This window comes from Eurosta solidaginis, chromosome 5, assembly GCF_040869045.1.
Source record: "Eurosta solidaginis isolate ZX-2024a chromosome 5, ASM4086904v1, whole genome shotgun sequence".
NCBI lineage: Eukaryota > Metazoa > Arthropoda > Insecta > Diptera > Tephritidae > Eurosta > Eurosta solidaginis.
In genome coordinates, this window is record NC_090323.1 from 271,853,282 (window position 1) to 271,868,263 (window position 14,982).

A 14,982-nucleotide genomic window follows, 5' to 3' on the forward strand; every position below is an offset into this window, starting at 1 on the left:
ACGGATGTTGGGGGTGTATTAATACAAAACCAAAAACAACATTTATGTTTTGTGCTCCCTTATTTTGTGTTTTCATGTTTTTATTATTTTTGTCGAAAGGACACAACACAATAGCATCCCACATACTCACACAAACGCCAAAGCAGGGCTCCCATTTTCCTCCATTTGCCATTGCATCCAACGCATGCGCGCTTACCGCCCGGAGCTATGATTTGCAAAGCACATACAAACATACAAATACGAGGGAAATTTCGACATCGTTCTTACTCTGTACTATATTTGACTGGAAAAATGGCGCTCGTGTTGGATATTGGATGCTAAGCTGCGCATTGGATGCTTTGATGGCTGAAACAAGAAACGAAATATGGCGTGGCGTTTATGCGCTTTTCTTCAGCACATTTCTGGCAATGGCGACGCTCTCCCACAACACACATACACCAGTGTTAATATGTATGCGTACATACATATTTAAATATTAATTTTATTGCTATAGTTTTGGCTTTTTGTTTCCAAATGCATCACAGACGAAAAGCGCTCTTGCAACAATGAACTTCCCCTACATTTTGGCATAGAGAAAATATCCTCTGGCACTAAAAGGCCAAGTATCCAGCTAGCCAGCCTCGTTTTGGCTAATACAAAGAGCATTTTTTTTTTTCAGATTCCATCAATGTCAGAGGCGCGTAGTCATTCAAGCATATTCGTAACGTTTTGTTGGTCAACAAAATAACGGACGGCACTTGCATAGGAAATAAATTTTAATAGAAATTTCGAAAATTAGTCAATTTAACAAAAGAGTATATTTATACAAAAAATATGATTGCATGTGTGTGTGTGTGCATAAAAGTGAATATTTGTTTATATCTTGTTTTATTAATTAACTCCCAAGGCTAGAGTAAATAATTTCCCACATTTAAATAAAAAATATAGTAAAGTGCTAGTGAAATTAGTATTAAGTTAACAACAAACACGTAAAAAATTTAATTCTAAATGATTTCTTTATTGTTTGCAAGAAAGTTCTGCAATGATTGATGCGCAACATCCAATTCAAATTGCTACGAGTGAGTATTTAAAATGAAAAAAGTTGCATTTAAATATTGATTCCAGCATTCCATGTGTGTCGATGTGTGTAAGCGTGTGTATGTTTGTGTGGGTGTGTGAGTATTGTTGACGAATACGTAAATCGCAATATTCCGACGGTTCTTGCTCGATTTTTCGTAGTACCGCCGGCGAGGCATACCTTTGTTTAGTTATTTATTCTAAAAATATAAACTCAGTTTTCTTTAAAAAACAACAACACCTTGCTCCAGGGGCCTTATTCTGTAATCGATTCGAAAGAAAATGCAATTCGGAAGCTGCCAAATCTCATACATTTTTTTTCAAATGCGAAAGAAATTTCGAAAATTCGAATCGAGTTCCAGAGACTTTACTTGCAACATTCTTACTGAACGATCCCTAGCAGCAATTTGAGTGTAACCAACGAAAATAACATTTAACAAGAGAAGGTTTTCAAATAATACAAGAAAAAAGTTAAAATGAAATTGTTTAAATTGAAAAACTTACATTTGAATTCTGAATACAAATATAGTACAGATTGAAAAAGATTAGAAAGGTAACCGTTTTCGACAAACATATCAATTTCTAGATAATTAAAAGTTCTTCCTATTAGGGATACGAATTTCTAAGACATTTTACCGTATCGATACTTTTCACTTTCGATACCGATACGTTATGATCGATAATTTTGTGATACTTTTTGGCATCGAGTATTTTGACCGAAGTATCGCAACGAATTTGCAGTAAAAGAAGGAGGTATAGATGCAAGTAAAGAGGTAATCGGCTCCACTTGATTTGTTTGGCGAGTCCAAAGAAACTTTACGCTAAAGAATTTACAGCTAATTTATTTAGAAAACGCAAACAACTGCACAATCAAGGTTGCCATTGAGCATTCCTATGCCGGATTTTCTTAAACTCTTGCTGTGTTACTTCACTTTGACGCTTTGGCAACGCCATAAGCAAAAATATCTTAACTTTTTTTCTCGCTTTACAATTTTGTGTAGCAAGATACACACGAGGTCATACATTCAACTCATCAGTCAAACGAAGCAACGCAGCAATGCGTACTATGTTAATCCGGAATTAAATAGAATGCTTTGTCCAGTGCTTCTCCTTAACAGATGAGTTGATTGTATCATTTAAGTGCGGTCTTGCTACACGAAGTAAAAAGTTGAGTAGTCTTGGCAGAGCGTTCACTGTAAATCCGGCTTTACTGCATCATGCATTTTACACATCTCAAATATATTGATATCTCATTTTATGGTGCATTGATCTACACTGTCTTGTAAAGTCATAATCGATACTTTGAGCCTTTTTGCCTCTTTATTATCGGGTACCCAATACTTGTAGAGCGATACTTCATATGATTACCGTATCGATGCTTTGCATTCGATATCATGTTTCTACTTTCAACTACACTTTCTCTGAAAGAAGGAGACCAAATTGAAGTTTGTAAAATTAGTTAAGTCGCGACTTCATCAAGTCGCAATTTCAAATTTGAAAAATGTCTTAGGAGATAAATACAGATTTTCGATCACTTTTTATAATTTGGTACAAAATTAAATTTCGCCCAATAAAAATCAACAAATTCCATATATTTAAAAAAATAATACAAATTATTTGAAATGAGAGATAGCACACGCTGGCAACGATTTCTTGCTTACTGGTACGTACCTCCTTTATATTAAAGCTAAGGATACACCCAATGGTACTACCCTACACTACAAACTAATTTTTGCATGCATTCTTATGGAACAATTCACACCCAGCGGCAGCGGCACTACGCGAAGCGACAATGTAGAGTAGTACCTCTAGATGTGTCCTTAGCGGGACTTTGCGACCAATTTCTGAGAGATTTTCCATTTAACTACAACCATTAAACGTCAAAAATACATAACTCAGAGCAGCGAGCCAATACAACAAAAGTGTAAATAAAAAGAAGAAAAATAAAGTTTTAAACACTTCCTTTATATATTAATGGAACCAAACGCAGCAACGTCCTTAAACAGACATCGTGCTGATGAATTTTGATTTTGAAATTTTAATAAATCTATGGTAAACAGCTTATCAGAAATATAACTGTAAAGGTGAGCGCAAGATGTAAACGTTTTTTATTTTCTTTAGTGCAAAGTTTCCAACCTACAGGACTTTCAGTAATTGTTCACCTAATTTCAGTAACAAAACCATTTCAGTGTATTTACATACATGTAGAAAAAATGATGTATGTATGTGGTTATATATGCAGCTTATGGACTCCGAAACTACTCCGCCGATTTTGATCCAATTTTCAGTGTATTTTTTTCCGGAAGTGGACCAAGGTCGGCCTTTTCTACAAAATATCTTGGTACGATTTGCTTTAAATTTACACCAGGGGCCGACCTATTCTCAAAAATCATATGTATGACTAGGAACATACGGAAGAGAGAAATTCGGAGAAAGATGAAGAGAAGAGGGAAGGGAGAGGGATAGAGATTGCCGGAGGGAGAGTTAGAGAGCATGGGAGTGGGAGAATATTAAACAAGGGTTAAAATTTATTTAAACGAATTATCAAACAAAGACTGATCTAATAATTTAGGTTACCTAGACAGCAACGCACTGGGTAATATCATAAAAACATTACTTTCCAGTAAACTTTTGCGGTCTGCGCGTCGTCGATACAAATTTGATCACGACGATGGGTTACCTAATTTCAATCACCGTGAATAACTGTAAATTGAGTTCGCAACCTGTACAGAATACAGAACCAAAATCAGAGTTAAATCTGGAAGCAAACCCGCAACCGAATTCGGAAAAGAAAGTTTATCCTGGAGCTGGAGCAAAACAAGGACCGAAGCCTGAACACGGGTGATTCATCCAACTTCGCACAAATTGTTGATTCTGAGTTGACCGTTTCAATAGTCAAATCAAAAAAAAAATCGTCATCATACTTAACAATTATCACTGTTACCCCAAGAATATGAATGAAAACAATAAAAATAACAGATTTGCGCCAACATAAGAATAACAGTGAAGGCTGTTGATAGGACAGTTATTTCTGGGCACCATGGTCATAGGAGCAAGTTTCTCTTTAAAATTCCCGGATGTATTTACATAATATTAATAGTAGTTTGATGTTGAAATAACCGATCACTTGAGAATCTGCCATTTTTACAGAATATTGTTAAACTTGAGACCAACAGTTTCACTTCTGTTGAAATGACTAACCAAATGTGCTCTTTAAACAAAAAAAAAAAAAACTCGGTTGAACTAACCATAATTTAATTTTGCCGAATGTCTGTTAATTTAAGAACAACAAAACCGATTTATTGATTTTTCTATCGGTATTTCTATTGGTGTAATCCCAACTCATGATTCAATCACAAGAGGTTTGCTCGGCTGACCAATTTGCAGCCATTTTGCTCCCAAATCGAATTGACATCCGTTAACTGTGTTTTGAATAATATTAATAGTAGAAATAGGAGGCAATTAGTTTACAAATACCTGATAAGTACTGAGCTCCACAATTTCTTAGAACAATTTTTTTTAATTTCATGACGAATTTGGTAACTATGCCAAGATCTATTAGTGTGGCTGAACATAGGTTAGGTTAGGTTGAACTTAGCAGTCTATGAGGACGTCACATAGACTGAGTGAGTCCGTAGTGTTACCAGAAGTTTATTTAACGAATTTAAAGCTGAACATAGGCAATTTTATGAAAAGTACGGACACCTTTCACTTCCATGAATACTTAAACGGAAATGCGCTTTCTGAAATAAATAAAAAGGTGAATACTCCCTGTGTAGCCGGACAGCACATTCTCTTTTATAATTTTTTTTTTTTGCAGTTCATTGCGGCTGCTCAGATAGGCAGTTTTTGAAACATATTTTGAAATAGTGTATTATTGAACAAAATTCTGACGTACGACATCCTTCAAAGAAATTCTGAAAGAATTACCAAACCAACATAACTCTTTATCAATTCACGAAATATTTAGTAGAAACTGAATTATTTCGCCTAAAACCTGGCAGTTACAAATTTACTATGACTACTAATTTACTTCTAAAAATACTTTCCCAATACAATTGAATTATGCGCCGTTTGCCTTACTTCTTAAAAGCAACCCGGCCAGATTTTCCAATTTGGGAGTGTCAAAGCTCTTTCATCATTGGAGAACAAACTTCTAGTAATTGAATCATGATCCCAACTCTTACATAAACAGCGAATTAAATTTTCATTTTCCGCTATGATCACAGCCTATTGATTATTGATTTGCCAAATTTAATTATTTGTTTGCGCTTTTATTTTTGTTTTTTCGCGGTTCTTACATAAAAAAAAAACAATAAATGTAAGGCACGATAACCTCCGAAGAGATCTAAGGCATCTGCAAGGCAGATGAGTTTTCACTGAGAGCTTTTCATGGCAGAAATACACCCGGAGCGCTTGCCAAACACTGCCGAGGGGCGACCCCGCTTAGAAAATTTTTCTTCTAATTGAAAAACCTTATTTCTAAGATGTTGATGTTGCTTTGCTCGGGGTGCGAACCCAGGGCATAAGGTGTGGTAGGCGGAGCACGCTACCATCACACTACGGTGGCCGCCATTTCCATATGTTTTTGCATTGTTTGAGGCCACAAATCTTCTATTATTTATATTGTTGCGAAAATATATTCAACTATTTCATTGTTAAATATTACTAAGTTTTATTAAACTATCAATTGCAAATCAGCTTAAAGTAGTCTTACGTACCAATAAAATAATTTAAAAAAACGAGCGGGACCCGTGCGCATCTTGCGTAACCAATAAAAAAATCTCATATAAAATATCAATAGAAATCAGCTGTTCTTTCAATCAATTAAAACTTGCGTAGCAACTGCCGGTAATGCAGTGCATATATTCACAATAGTGCCATAGTACAAATAGATTTCTTTGTGTGCTCACAATCGTTTATTTTTAACGAATAATTTTAATAAAATAAGGCTAAACAAAAGCACTACGACCAGAATTGCCCAAAGCTCGCTAATAGCTCGAATCTCCATCTTTACAACCAAAACTTTATTTATAAAATAAGAGCGAAAAAGGGACCCGTACATAAAAACAGCAATTATAAGTAATATATATGATTATTTTTAAGTTAAACGGTTTTATTGAAAACAATACTTACATGAAGTAATAATAATACTAAAAGCTATAAAATAATTAGGTAGGTCCTAGGTACTAGTCATTACACTCCCCATCAATCTAGGACGTTGATCAGACAATTAAATAAAAATGTCGATGTAATCTCAATCGATTTTTAGATGTAGGAAAATTTAAAAACATGAAAATTTCAAAATGCGATAGCTCAGCGAAAAAACTTATATTTGAGCAAACTCAACGCCATTTGAAAGAAAAAGACTTGTATTTAAAGATGCCGTCCTTTAGTTTTGGTGAAAGAAAACATCTGCAAGGCTACATAACCTTAAATTTGGGCAAAAACGGTGTTTTTTGCACTTTTAGGTTAGGATATCTCGAAAACCAAATTTGGATTCAGCGCATCATAAATCTTCGTAAATATATAGTCTGCTTTCTGGGTCTGAAAATTTGTTAAATTTGGTCGGCCTGTGTAATTTTCGCAAAACCAAGAAAAAATGTTTTAAATATTGAGAATATCTTTGGGCTTAATTCAGTTACGAACCATCGTCCTCGCACTATTAATTGCATCATATTTATCTGACTGATTCAAATTTGAAACAAAATCGGTTTCCTTATTACCATGAGTTCTGAAGGTCAACAGAGTAGTTCGACTGCAATGTAATAAATGCATATCGTTTTCACTTCCTTCCAACGGGGTTAACTCGAAAATTGCAATGAAATATAATTTTCTTTTTGTTTCCGTAAAATCGGATTAAAGCAACAGCTTGCCATCATCAAACAACAACACCAACTACCTTACTGCATGCGTATGTTCGACCTTTTGAAACAGCGCAAATATCGAAACTCACATACCCACATGCATCTCAGAAAACATACATACATACATACAATTGAACCTGCTTAGCCTACAAAGCTCACAAAATTTAGAAATTGGGGTTGAAGGACTTTACAGATGCCCAACATTCATCTTTAAATGTCTTTCGTACCCACCCTCGCCAATTCTATTACACCAACCAACATACACACACACACACACACATTCATATATTTACGCTCATTTATTTCCTTTTGTTGACTCATTTACGTACAAATACGGCATATCCGACCGGCATTTAGCCCAAATGGAAGGGCGTTTGACTGAGTGACTTAAATTCTTTTATAATTTAATTATAATCATAAAGCGAAAAAAAAACAAAAAGCAAACGGAAGAGGGTGAAGGGAAGCTGGTGGTTTCCGAAAACCATATGCTAAGCATTTGTTTATACTTAGGCACACATACACATGTATAAAAACAAAACATAATAAAGGGCATAGAATTGTTTATGCCAAAACTTTTGGTTGATCTCTTCCGAACTAAGAAAAAAAAAACAAAAACAAGTGTAGCATTAATCCAGTTATTTCAAGCAGCGTCACGAATCAGAAATATGTCAGTATAAATATTTATATAATTTTTTTAGCAAATCTTCCGCTAAATACTTTGCGATATGAAATGTAAACATATGTGATTTCAATATCGACGTAAAACTAAGAAGTCACTTAATCGCCTTAAATTGTACAACAATACATTGGCATGGCTCATTTACCCTTCACATAAACAGCAGGTGACGGAGCTAACACCTCAATACTGCAGCTTAAACAAAAGCAACAATAGAAACAATTTATTCAATTAACGAAATTTTGTCTAAAATGTAATGGAAATATTTGGAGCGGCTCTAGTTGTGCGATATGCGCTTCGATCTTTGTAATTTTTTGTTGCCACTCAATACTTTAGAAAGAACCCTACAAGTTTTAACTGATAGAGATACAGAAGCTATAAGTTCGAATGGGAGTGTATCGATTATGGCATTGGCATTCCTTTAACGTAAGCACTAAATTCATCATTACTAATTGGTGCTAGCTGACTTCAACTAGGAGCACCAAGGGAGGTCAAGTTTCCTCCCACCTGCCTTTACAGATTCACTGAAGGTATCCCCCTTCCTCTACTTCCAAGCTGCGGTGTCAATTGTAGTATTTTCTTTCCCAGGGAGGAGCGTCTTAGTCCGCCAAGCACAAAATTGGTCCGATTTCAAATCCATCCTTGAGTTGATACTTGGTTTCTAAATTAGTTAAGTACACCTTTCGATTTTTCTGAATCGACGTTGTTGTTTTGGGAAGCCCTTTAATAACTTAAAAACTTGTTTGAATGAAATTTTATTCCTTGGTACTGAATTTTATGAATGTAGCTTAGTCCCCTTTTGATTTACTAATAATTTTGCATTGGAACCTTTGGAAAAAATTGTCAAAATCAATGCGAATTTTGAGAGACCTATGAATTGTAACTTTTTGAACGAAAATTGATTAGTTATAAAACTGCCAACATTTTTACAGCCAAAATTTCCTCGAATTCCAAAGGCGTATCATCATCTTTTACTCGCGTAAGATGGCTTAGCCAGCGTAGACGCAGTGTTTTAATTCGCTGAACTATTTTAATGTTAGCATAAAACTTGTACATAAAGCTCGTTTTGGATAAGTAATAGTTGAACCTTTTACGGTATCTTGTGGAGCATGATTTTCGTTTGTCGAAAGAAGACTTACCTTTTCAATGGCCTATCCAGTCCAAAGTATCATTTGTTGGCAAGTGTGATTCTTTGCTGTAATTCAGCGCAATCACACTGGCATATTTTTTAGTCCTCACGTATATTTTCCAGATGGAATAATCCATGGGTTTTGTATTTGGCGAAAGCGAAGTCCACTGTGAGTATAAAATCAAGTGACAAACATGGGTTTTTAACCTTCCTCTTTGCCAATAACTTTGCCAGTATTTTTCTTTGCGAAATTTTGAACGCAAATGCCTTTAAACAAAAACAACAATAGTGGCTTTGGCGTAGTTGGCAATATGCCGTTGCCAGAAATAGTGGGATGAAGTTGGTAACATTTCATTTGCTTCTCTGTTCAATTGGATATACATAATAAGTTGTTTATCATATCTGAAGAACTCCATATAAAAACGCAATAAGTGCACTACAATTTTTTTCGGATTCTGATAAATTCATATTCTCCTTTTCAATATCTTCAAGATAGCAAGTGAAAAGTATTAGGACAATGGCCTAATCTACTTAAAATTAACATAAAAAAATTGTATTTGTACTAAGACTTTACATTTTTTGATTATATTTGTTATCGAACTAGCTCGATTTTAATTATTGCGTTCTGATTCGGAGCTACTCATCTGTAGTCTAATTCAGTAACCACTTAAGCCGACATACGACCATTTTGGGTAACGATTAAAATCCAATCAGTATCTGGGCTCATTTCGAGAGTCGTGAAGATAATGCTACCTGGGAAATGTATTAAAATTATCATAATAAGAGTGTCAAATGGCCTATTTTTGCAACTCCTTACTCCTCTAAAGTATCTAATGAACAAGTTTTCTCATATTTTAGAGAGTCAATTGTAAGAGTCATTAGCCATATTAGCTCGGATATGCGCAGCTTGAAAAACTGTGCTCGAAATAGTCAAGCCTGTACGTAAACATTCATATTTGTAAGAGAAATCGGTTATTAGATCACAACGACTGTGAAGTGTTAAATCGGATTCATGACGTATGGGATCTAGTGCCCAAGCGTACTCATGGGCTTAATACTTTTTAAGCTATTGCATACATTTTATCGCGGGCTTGGCGACTAAATCAAAAAAACCGTAACGGATATCTGTCAAAAAAGGTTCGAAAAAGGTTCGGTGTTAGCAACAGGCCAAATACATAAAATTGGATCTCTATCATAAAGTTAAAGTTAAAGTTAAAAATAAAGTTAAAGTTAAAGTTATAGTGAAAGTTAAAGTTAAAGTTAAAGTTAAAGCTAAAGTTAAAGTTAAAGTTAAAGTTAAATTTAAATATTTAAAAAATTGGAATAAATATTATAGTTGCATAAGTTGATAATATGCAATAGCTTTACCGCGGCAGTCCCCGAGTGCCACAGTCCTTTTTTAATATTATCATAAGTGGATTGACTGTTTCATAGTTATCGTTTGACTGAAAATGGATTCGAGATCGTATGCATTTTTAGAAATTGTTTGGCCCAGCTGTTTTTATATAAAGCATTATTAATACAACAACAAAACAATTTTTTAACCAATCTTTGCCACTATGTTTTGAGTGCGGAAAGCGAGGAGTGTTGGGACGAATGCAGGGATCCGTTGAGGTTCAATAAACGTGAAATCAGGTCCAAAAAAGCTTAATGGAAACATTTCTCTGCGGACAAGAAATGCTCCAGCAAAGCGAGGCTGAGGAAAATCTTATTTAAGCGAGGTACAGTTCAGATACTGATAAGAAAGACGACGGGAAATGTCCTTGCAGTAGTGAAGAGTTGCTTAAAGCGCTACTTTACACACACTTCCTATCGGGAGACGATGCGGAAAAGTTGTGTAGCAACGTTTACACTCCAAATACAGTGCGAGCAGTACTAGAAATGGTGACAAATACCAAAATTTAATGGGCGATTAAACTATGACCAAGTTTAAGTCGGCAGATCCAGGTGAGATATTCCCTGCTATGTCGCAGATGGCAGGTGGAAAGATTATAAATTGCATTAAAGTGAACACGTCCCGTACTTTTGGAAGACGGCTCGATAAGTCCCCTTACCGAAATCAGAAATAACTAGTCATCTGGTCTCGAAAGACTAGAGGCGTATTACTTTGCCATAGATTTCTACTCAAACCTCTACAGAAATTAAAAGTGTATATAAAATCAAATATGAATGAAACTTTATTCTTTTCAGCGTAATATGCTTACACCAAAGGCAAGGCAGTCGATACTGCATTGCGTAGGGTAGTCATGAATATAGAGAAAGCCTGGAACACCGGGAGCGGAAGCCATAGAAACTACCCCGACAGCAAAGCTGAATTCTGCACATCCCGCATAAGGACCTAATGCCTAAGGATACAGCGTTAAAGACCGCAGCAAAGCTTAACATTTTGGGGCAGCTTGAGTGCAGTACGTTTGGCCATAGCAGAACAGCGCCATCTTACATATGGCGAACAGACACATCATCCCGGGCGCAATGGTGCGGAAATGGCAGAGCATATTTGTACAAGAATATCCATGCTTCCAAATTAACAGATCACTATAGTCTCTTTCGGGCGGAAATTATGGAGTAATATACAGATCCTACAGTTAAATAAATAAATGCACGGTGCAATAAACTCCGAAGATTATTTCAGACTGAAATTTTCACTGAACAGCTATTCATGGCAGAAATATACCCGTAGTGCTTGCAAAAGGTAAAGCTAAAAACAACAACAAATCATATCTGCTGATCAGCCAAACTCTGGTAAGTCAAGCGAACGGAATAACAACACCTTGCATGCGCATAAGATTCCGAGCCCTATTAATGATACACCAATTGACGAGTCGAACAAAAACAATGCTGAGAGCACTGAAATGCTTGTTGATAAAGTTATTCCTGCAAAAAGTGTTGTTTGTGCAATTAACACTACATCTGGTGCTACTGAATAAAAAGTGTACAAATAGTTGTTAAATAACAAATACAGACAGTGGTAGTTTAACAAATTCTGCTGTAGTAAGTGGTGAATGTGACCTACTAGAATTTTGTGAAGCTTGCTTCACACGATTTTTCGTCCCTGCAACATCTTTATTTTCGATAATCTTTGGCTTCAGTGACAAATGCCTCTGCGGAGAATGAAGTAAATGCACCCAGTGTGAATGCTGTCATAAATTCACTCAGAAATCTGAGCAAGCCTATAGTGGTTGGATCGAGTGATAACCTAGAACTTCAGGTTGCTCCTAAAATGATGTGGCTGCATCTGTCGTCTTTTTCTTCAAACGTGACGAATGCTGATATTATTGCCTATGTATCGAAGTACGCTGAAATCAACCCTAAGTTTTTGGTTTGTTATGCCCTCGTTAAGCGGAATGTTGATATTCATAAGTTGGTTAAAGTTAGTTTTAAACTTGGCGTGCCGCTCTGCTACTACGATAAGGTAGTTAACGCCAGCATCTGAGCTGCATCACGCTGGAACCCGCTTTGAAAAAATCCAAATTTTTTTTGTGATTTCTATAACTACAAACGATGCAATTGATTGTAGTGAAATTCATTTTTTTGTAGTTCTTATAGTTACTCCGAAAATATAATACATTGTGCGGAAACCAAGCAATTTAAGCAAATTTGGTTTTTTTCTTTTTGAAACACGTTTTAAATCGTTTGTAGTTTTTCATACGAAAAATAAATTTTTTTTTGGTCCACAGGTTTCGGAGATATCGGTAACGCATCTCAAAAAAACCAAGAACGCAGCAATTTGGAAGCACTAAAAGTACTTTTCCTATAACTACAAACGATGAAATTGATTGTAGTGAAATTCATTTTTTTGTAGTTTTTATAGTTACTCCGAAAATATAATACATTGTGCGGAAACCAAGCAATTTAAGGAAATTTGGGTTTTTTCTTTTTGAAATACGTTTTAAATCGTTTGTAGTTTTTCATACGAAAAAAAATTTTTTTTTTGGTCGACAGGTTTCGGAGATATCGCTAACGCATCTCAAAAAAACCAAGAACGCAGCAATTTGGAAGCACTAAAAGTACTTTTCCTATAACTACAAACGATGAAATTGATTGTAGTAAAATTAATTTTTTTGTAGTTCTTATAGTTACTCCGAAAATATAATACATTGTGCGGAAACCAAGCAATTTAAGTAAATTTGGTTTTTTTGTTTTTGAAATACGTTTTAAATCGTTTGTAGTTTTTCATAGGAAAAAAAATTTTTTTTTTGGTCCATAGGTTTCGGAGATATCGCTAACGCATCTCAAAAAAACCAAGAACGCAGTAATTTGGAAGCACTAAAAGTACTTTTCCTATAACTACAAACGATGAAATTGATTGTAGTGAAATTCATTTTTTTGTAGTTCTTATAGTTACTCCGAAAATATAATACATTGTGCGGAAACCAAGAAATTTAAGTAAATTTGGTTTTTTTGTTTTTGAAATACGTTTTAAATCGTTTGTAGTTTTTCATACGAAAAAAATTTTTTTTTTTTTGGTCCACAGGTTTCGGAGATATCGCTAACGCATCTCAAAAAAACCAAGAACGCAGCAAATTGGAAGCACTAAAAGTACTTTTCCTATAACTACAAACGATGAAATTGATTGTAGTGAAATTCATTTTTTTGTAGTTCTTATAGTTACTCCGAAAATATAATACATTGTGCGGAAACCAAGCAATTTAAGCAAATTTGGTTTTTTTCTTTTTGAAATACGTTTTAAATCGTTTGTAGTTTTTCATACGAAAAATAAATTTTTTTTTGGTCCACAGGTTTCGGAGATATCGCTAACCTATCTCAAAAAAACCAAGAACGCAGCAATTTGGAAGCACTAAAAGTACTTTTCCTATAACTACAAACGATTAAATTGATTGTAGTGAAATTCATTTTTTTGTAGTTTTTAAAGTTACTCCGAAAATATAATACATTGTGCGGAAACCAAGCAATTTAAGGAAATTTGGGTTTTTTCTTTTTGAAATACGTTTTAAATCGTTTGTAGTTTTTCATACGAAAAAAATTTTTTTTTTTGTCGACAGGTTTCGGAGATATCGCTAACGCATCTCAAAAAAACCAAGAACGCAGCAATTTGGAAGCACTAAAAGTACTTTTCCTATAACTACAAACGATGAAATTGATTGTAGTGAAATTAATTTTTTTGTCTTTCTTATAGTTACTCCGAAAATATAATACATTGTGCGGAAACCAAGCAATTTAAGTAAATTTGTTTTTTTTGTTTTTGAAATACGTTTTAAATCGTTTGTAGTTTTTCATAGGAAAAAAAATTTTTTTTTTGGTCCATAGGTTTCGGAGATATCGCTAACGCATCTCAAAAAAACCAAGAACGCAGCAATTTGGAAGCACTAAAAGTACTTTTCCTATAACTACAAACGATGAAATTGATTGTAGTGAAATTCATTTTTTTGTAGTTTTTATAGTTACTCCGAAAATATAATACATTGTGCGGAAACCAAGCAATTTAAGGAAATTTGGGTTTTTTCTTTTTGAAATACGTTTTAAATCGTTTGTAGTTTTTCATACGAAAAAAAATTTTTTTTTTGGTCCACAGGTTTCGGAGATATCGCTAACGCATCTCAAAAAAACCAAGAACGCAGCAATTTGGAAGCACTAAAAGTACTTTTCCTATAACTACAAACGATGAAATTGATTGTAGTAAAATTCATTTTTTTGTAGTTCTTATAGTTACTCCGAAAATATAATACATTGTGCGGAAACCAAGCAATTTAAGTAAATTTGGTTTTTTTGTTTTTGAAATACGTTTTAAATCGTTTGTAGTTTTTCATAGGAAAAAAATTTTTTTTTTGGTCCATAGGTTTCGGAGATATCGCTAACGCATCTCAAAAAAACCAAGAACGCAGCAATTTGGAAGCACTAAAAGTACTTTTCCTATAACTACAAACGATGAAATTGATTGCAGTGAAATTCATTTTTTTGTAGTTCTTATAGTTACTCCGAAAATATAATACATTGTGCGGAAACCAAGCAATTTAAGGAAATTTGTTTTTTTTGTTTTTGAAATACGTTTTAAATCGTTTGTAGTTTTTCATAGGAAAAAAAATTTTTTTTTTGGTCCATAGGTTTCGGAGATATCGCTAACGCATCTCAAAAAAACCAAGAACGCAGCAATTTGGAAGCACTAAAAGTACTTTTCCTATAACTACAAACGATGAAATTGATTGTAGTGAAATTAATTTTTTTGTAGTTCTTATAGTTACTCCGAAAATATAATACATTGTGCGGAAACCAAGCAATTTAAGTAAATTTGTTTT

General features: G+C 34.4%; 1 protein-coding gene across 2 annotated transcripts in view; it reads left to right on the top strand.

Moving 5' to 3' along the window:
* Window positions 1-14,982, top strand: part of LOC137251860 (uncharacterized) — a 65,822-nt gene that overhangs the window by 32,322 nt on the left and 18,518 nt on the right. The window contains exon 1 of one of the 2 annotated variants that reach the window (XM_067786759.1): window positions 712-1,058. The exons of the other annotated variant lie outside the window; for it this stretch is intronic. Coding sequence (XP_067642860.1) covers window positions 1,022-1,058 — 37 coding nt within the window. The 5' untranslated portion in view covers window positions 712-1,021. Of the gene's footprint in view, window positions 1-711; window positions 1,059-14,982 lie in introns of those variants that run through there. 2 annotated transcript variants of the gene reach the window in all.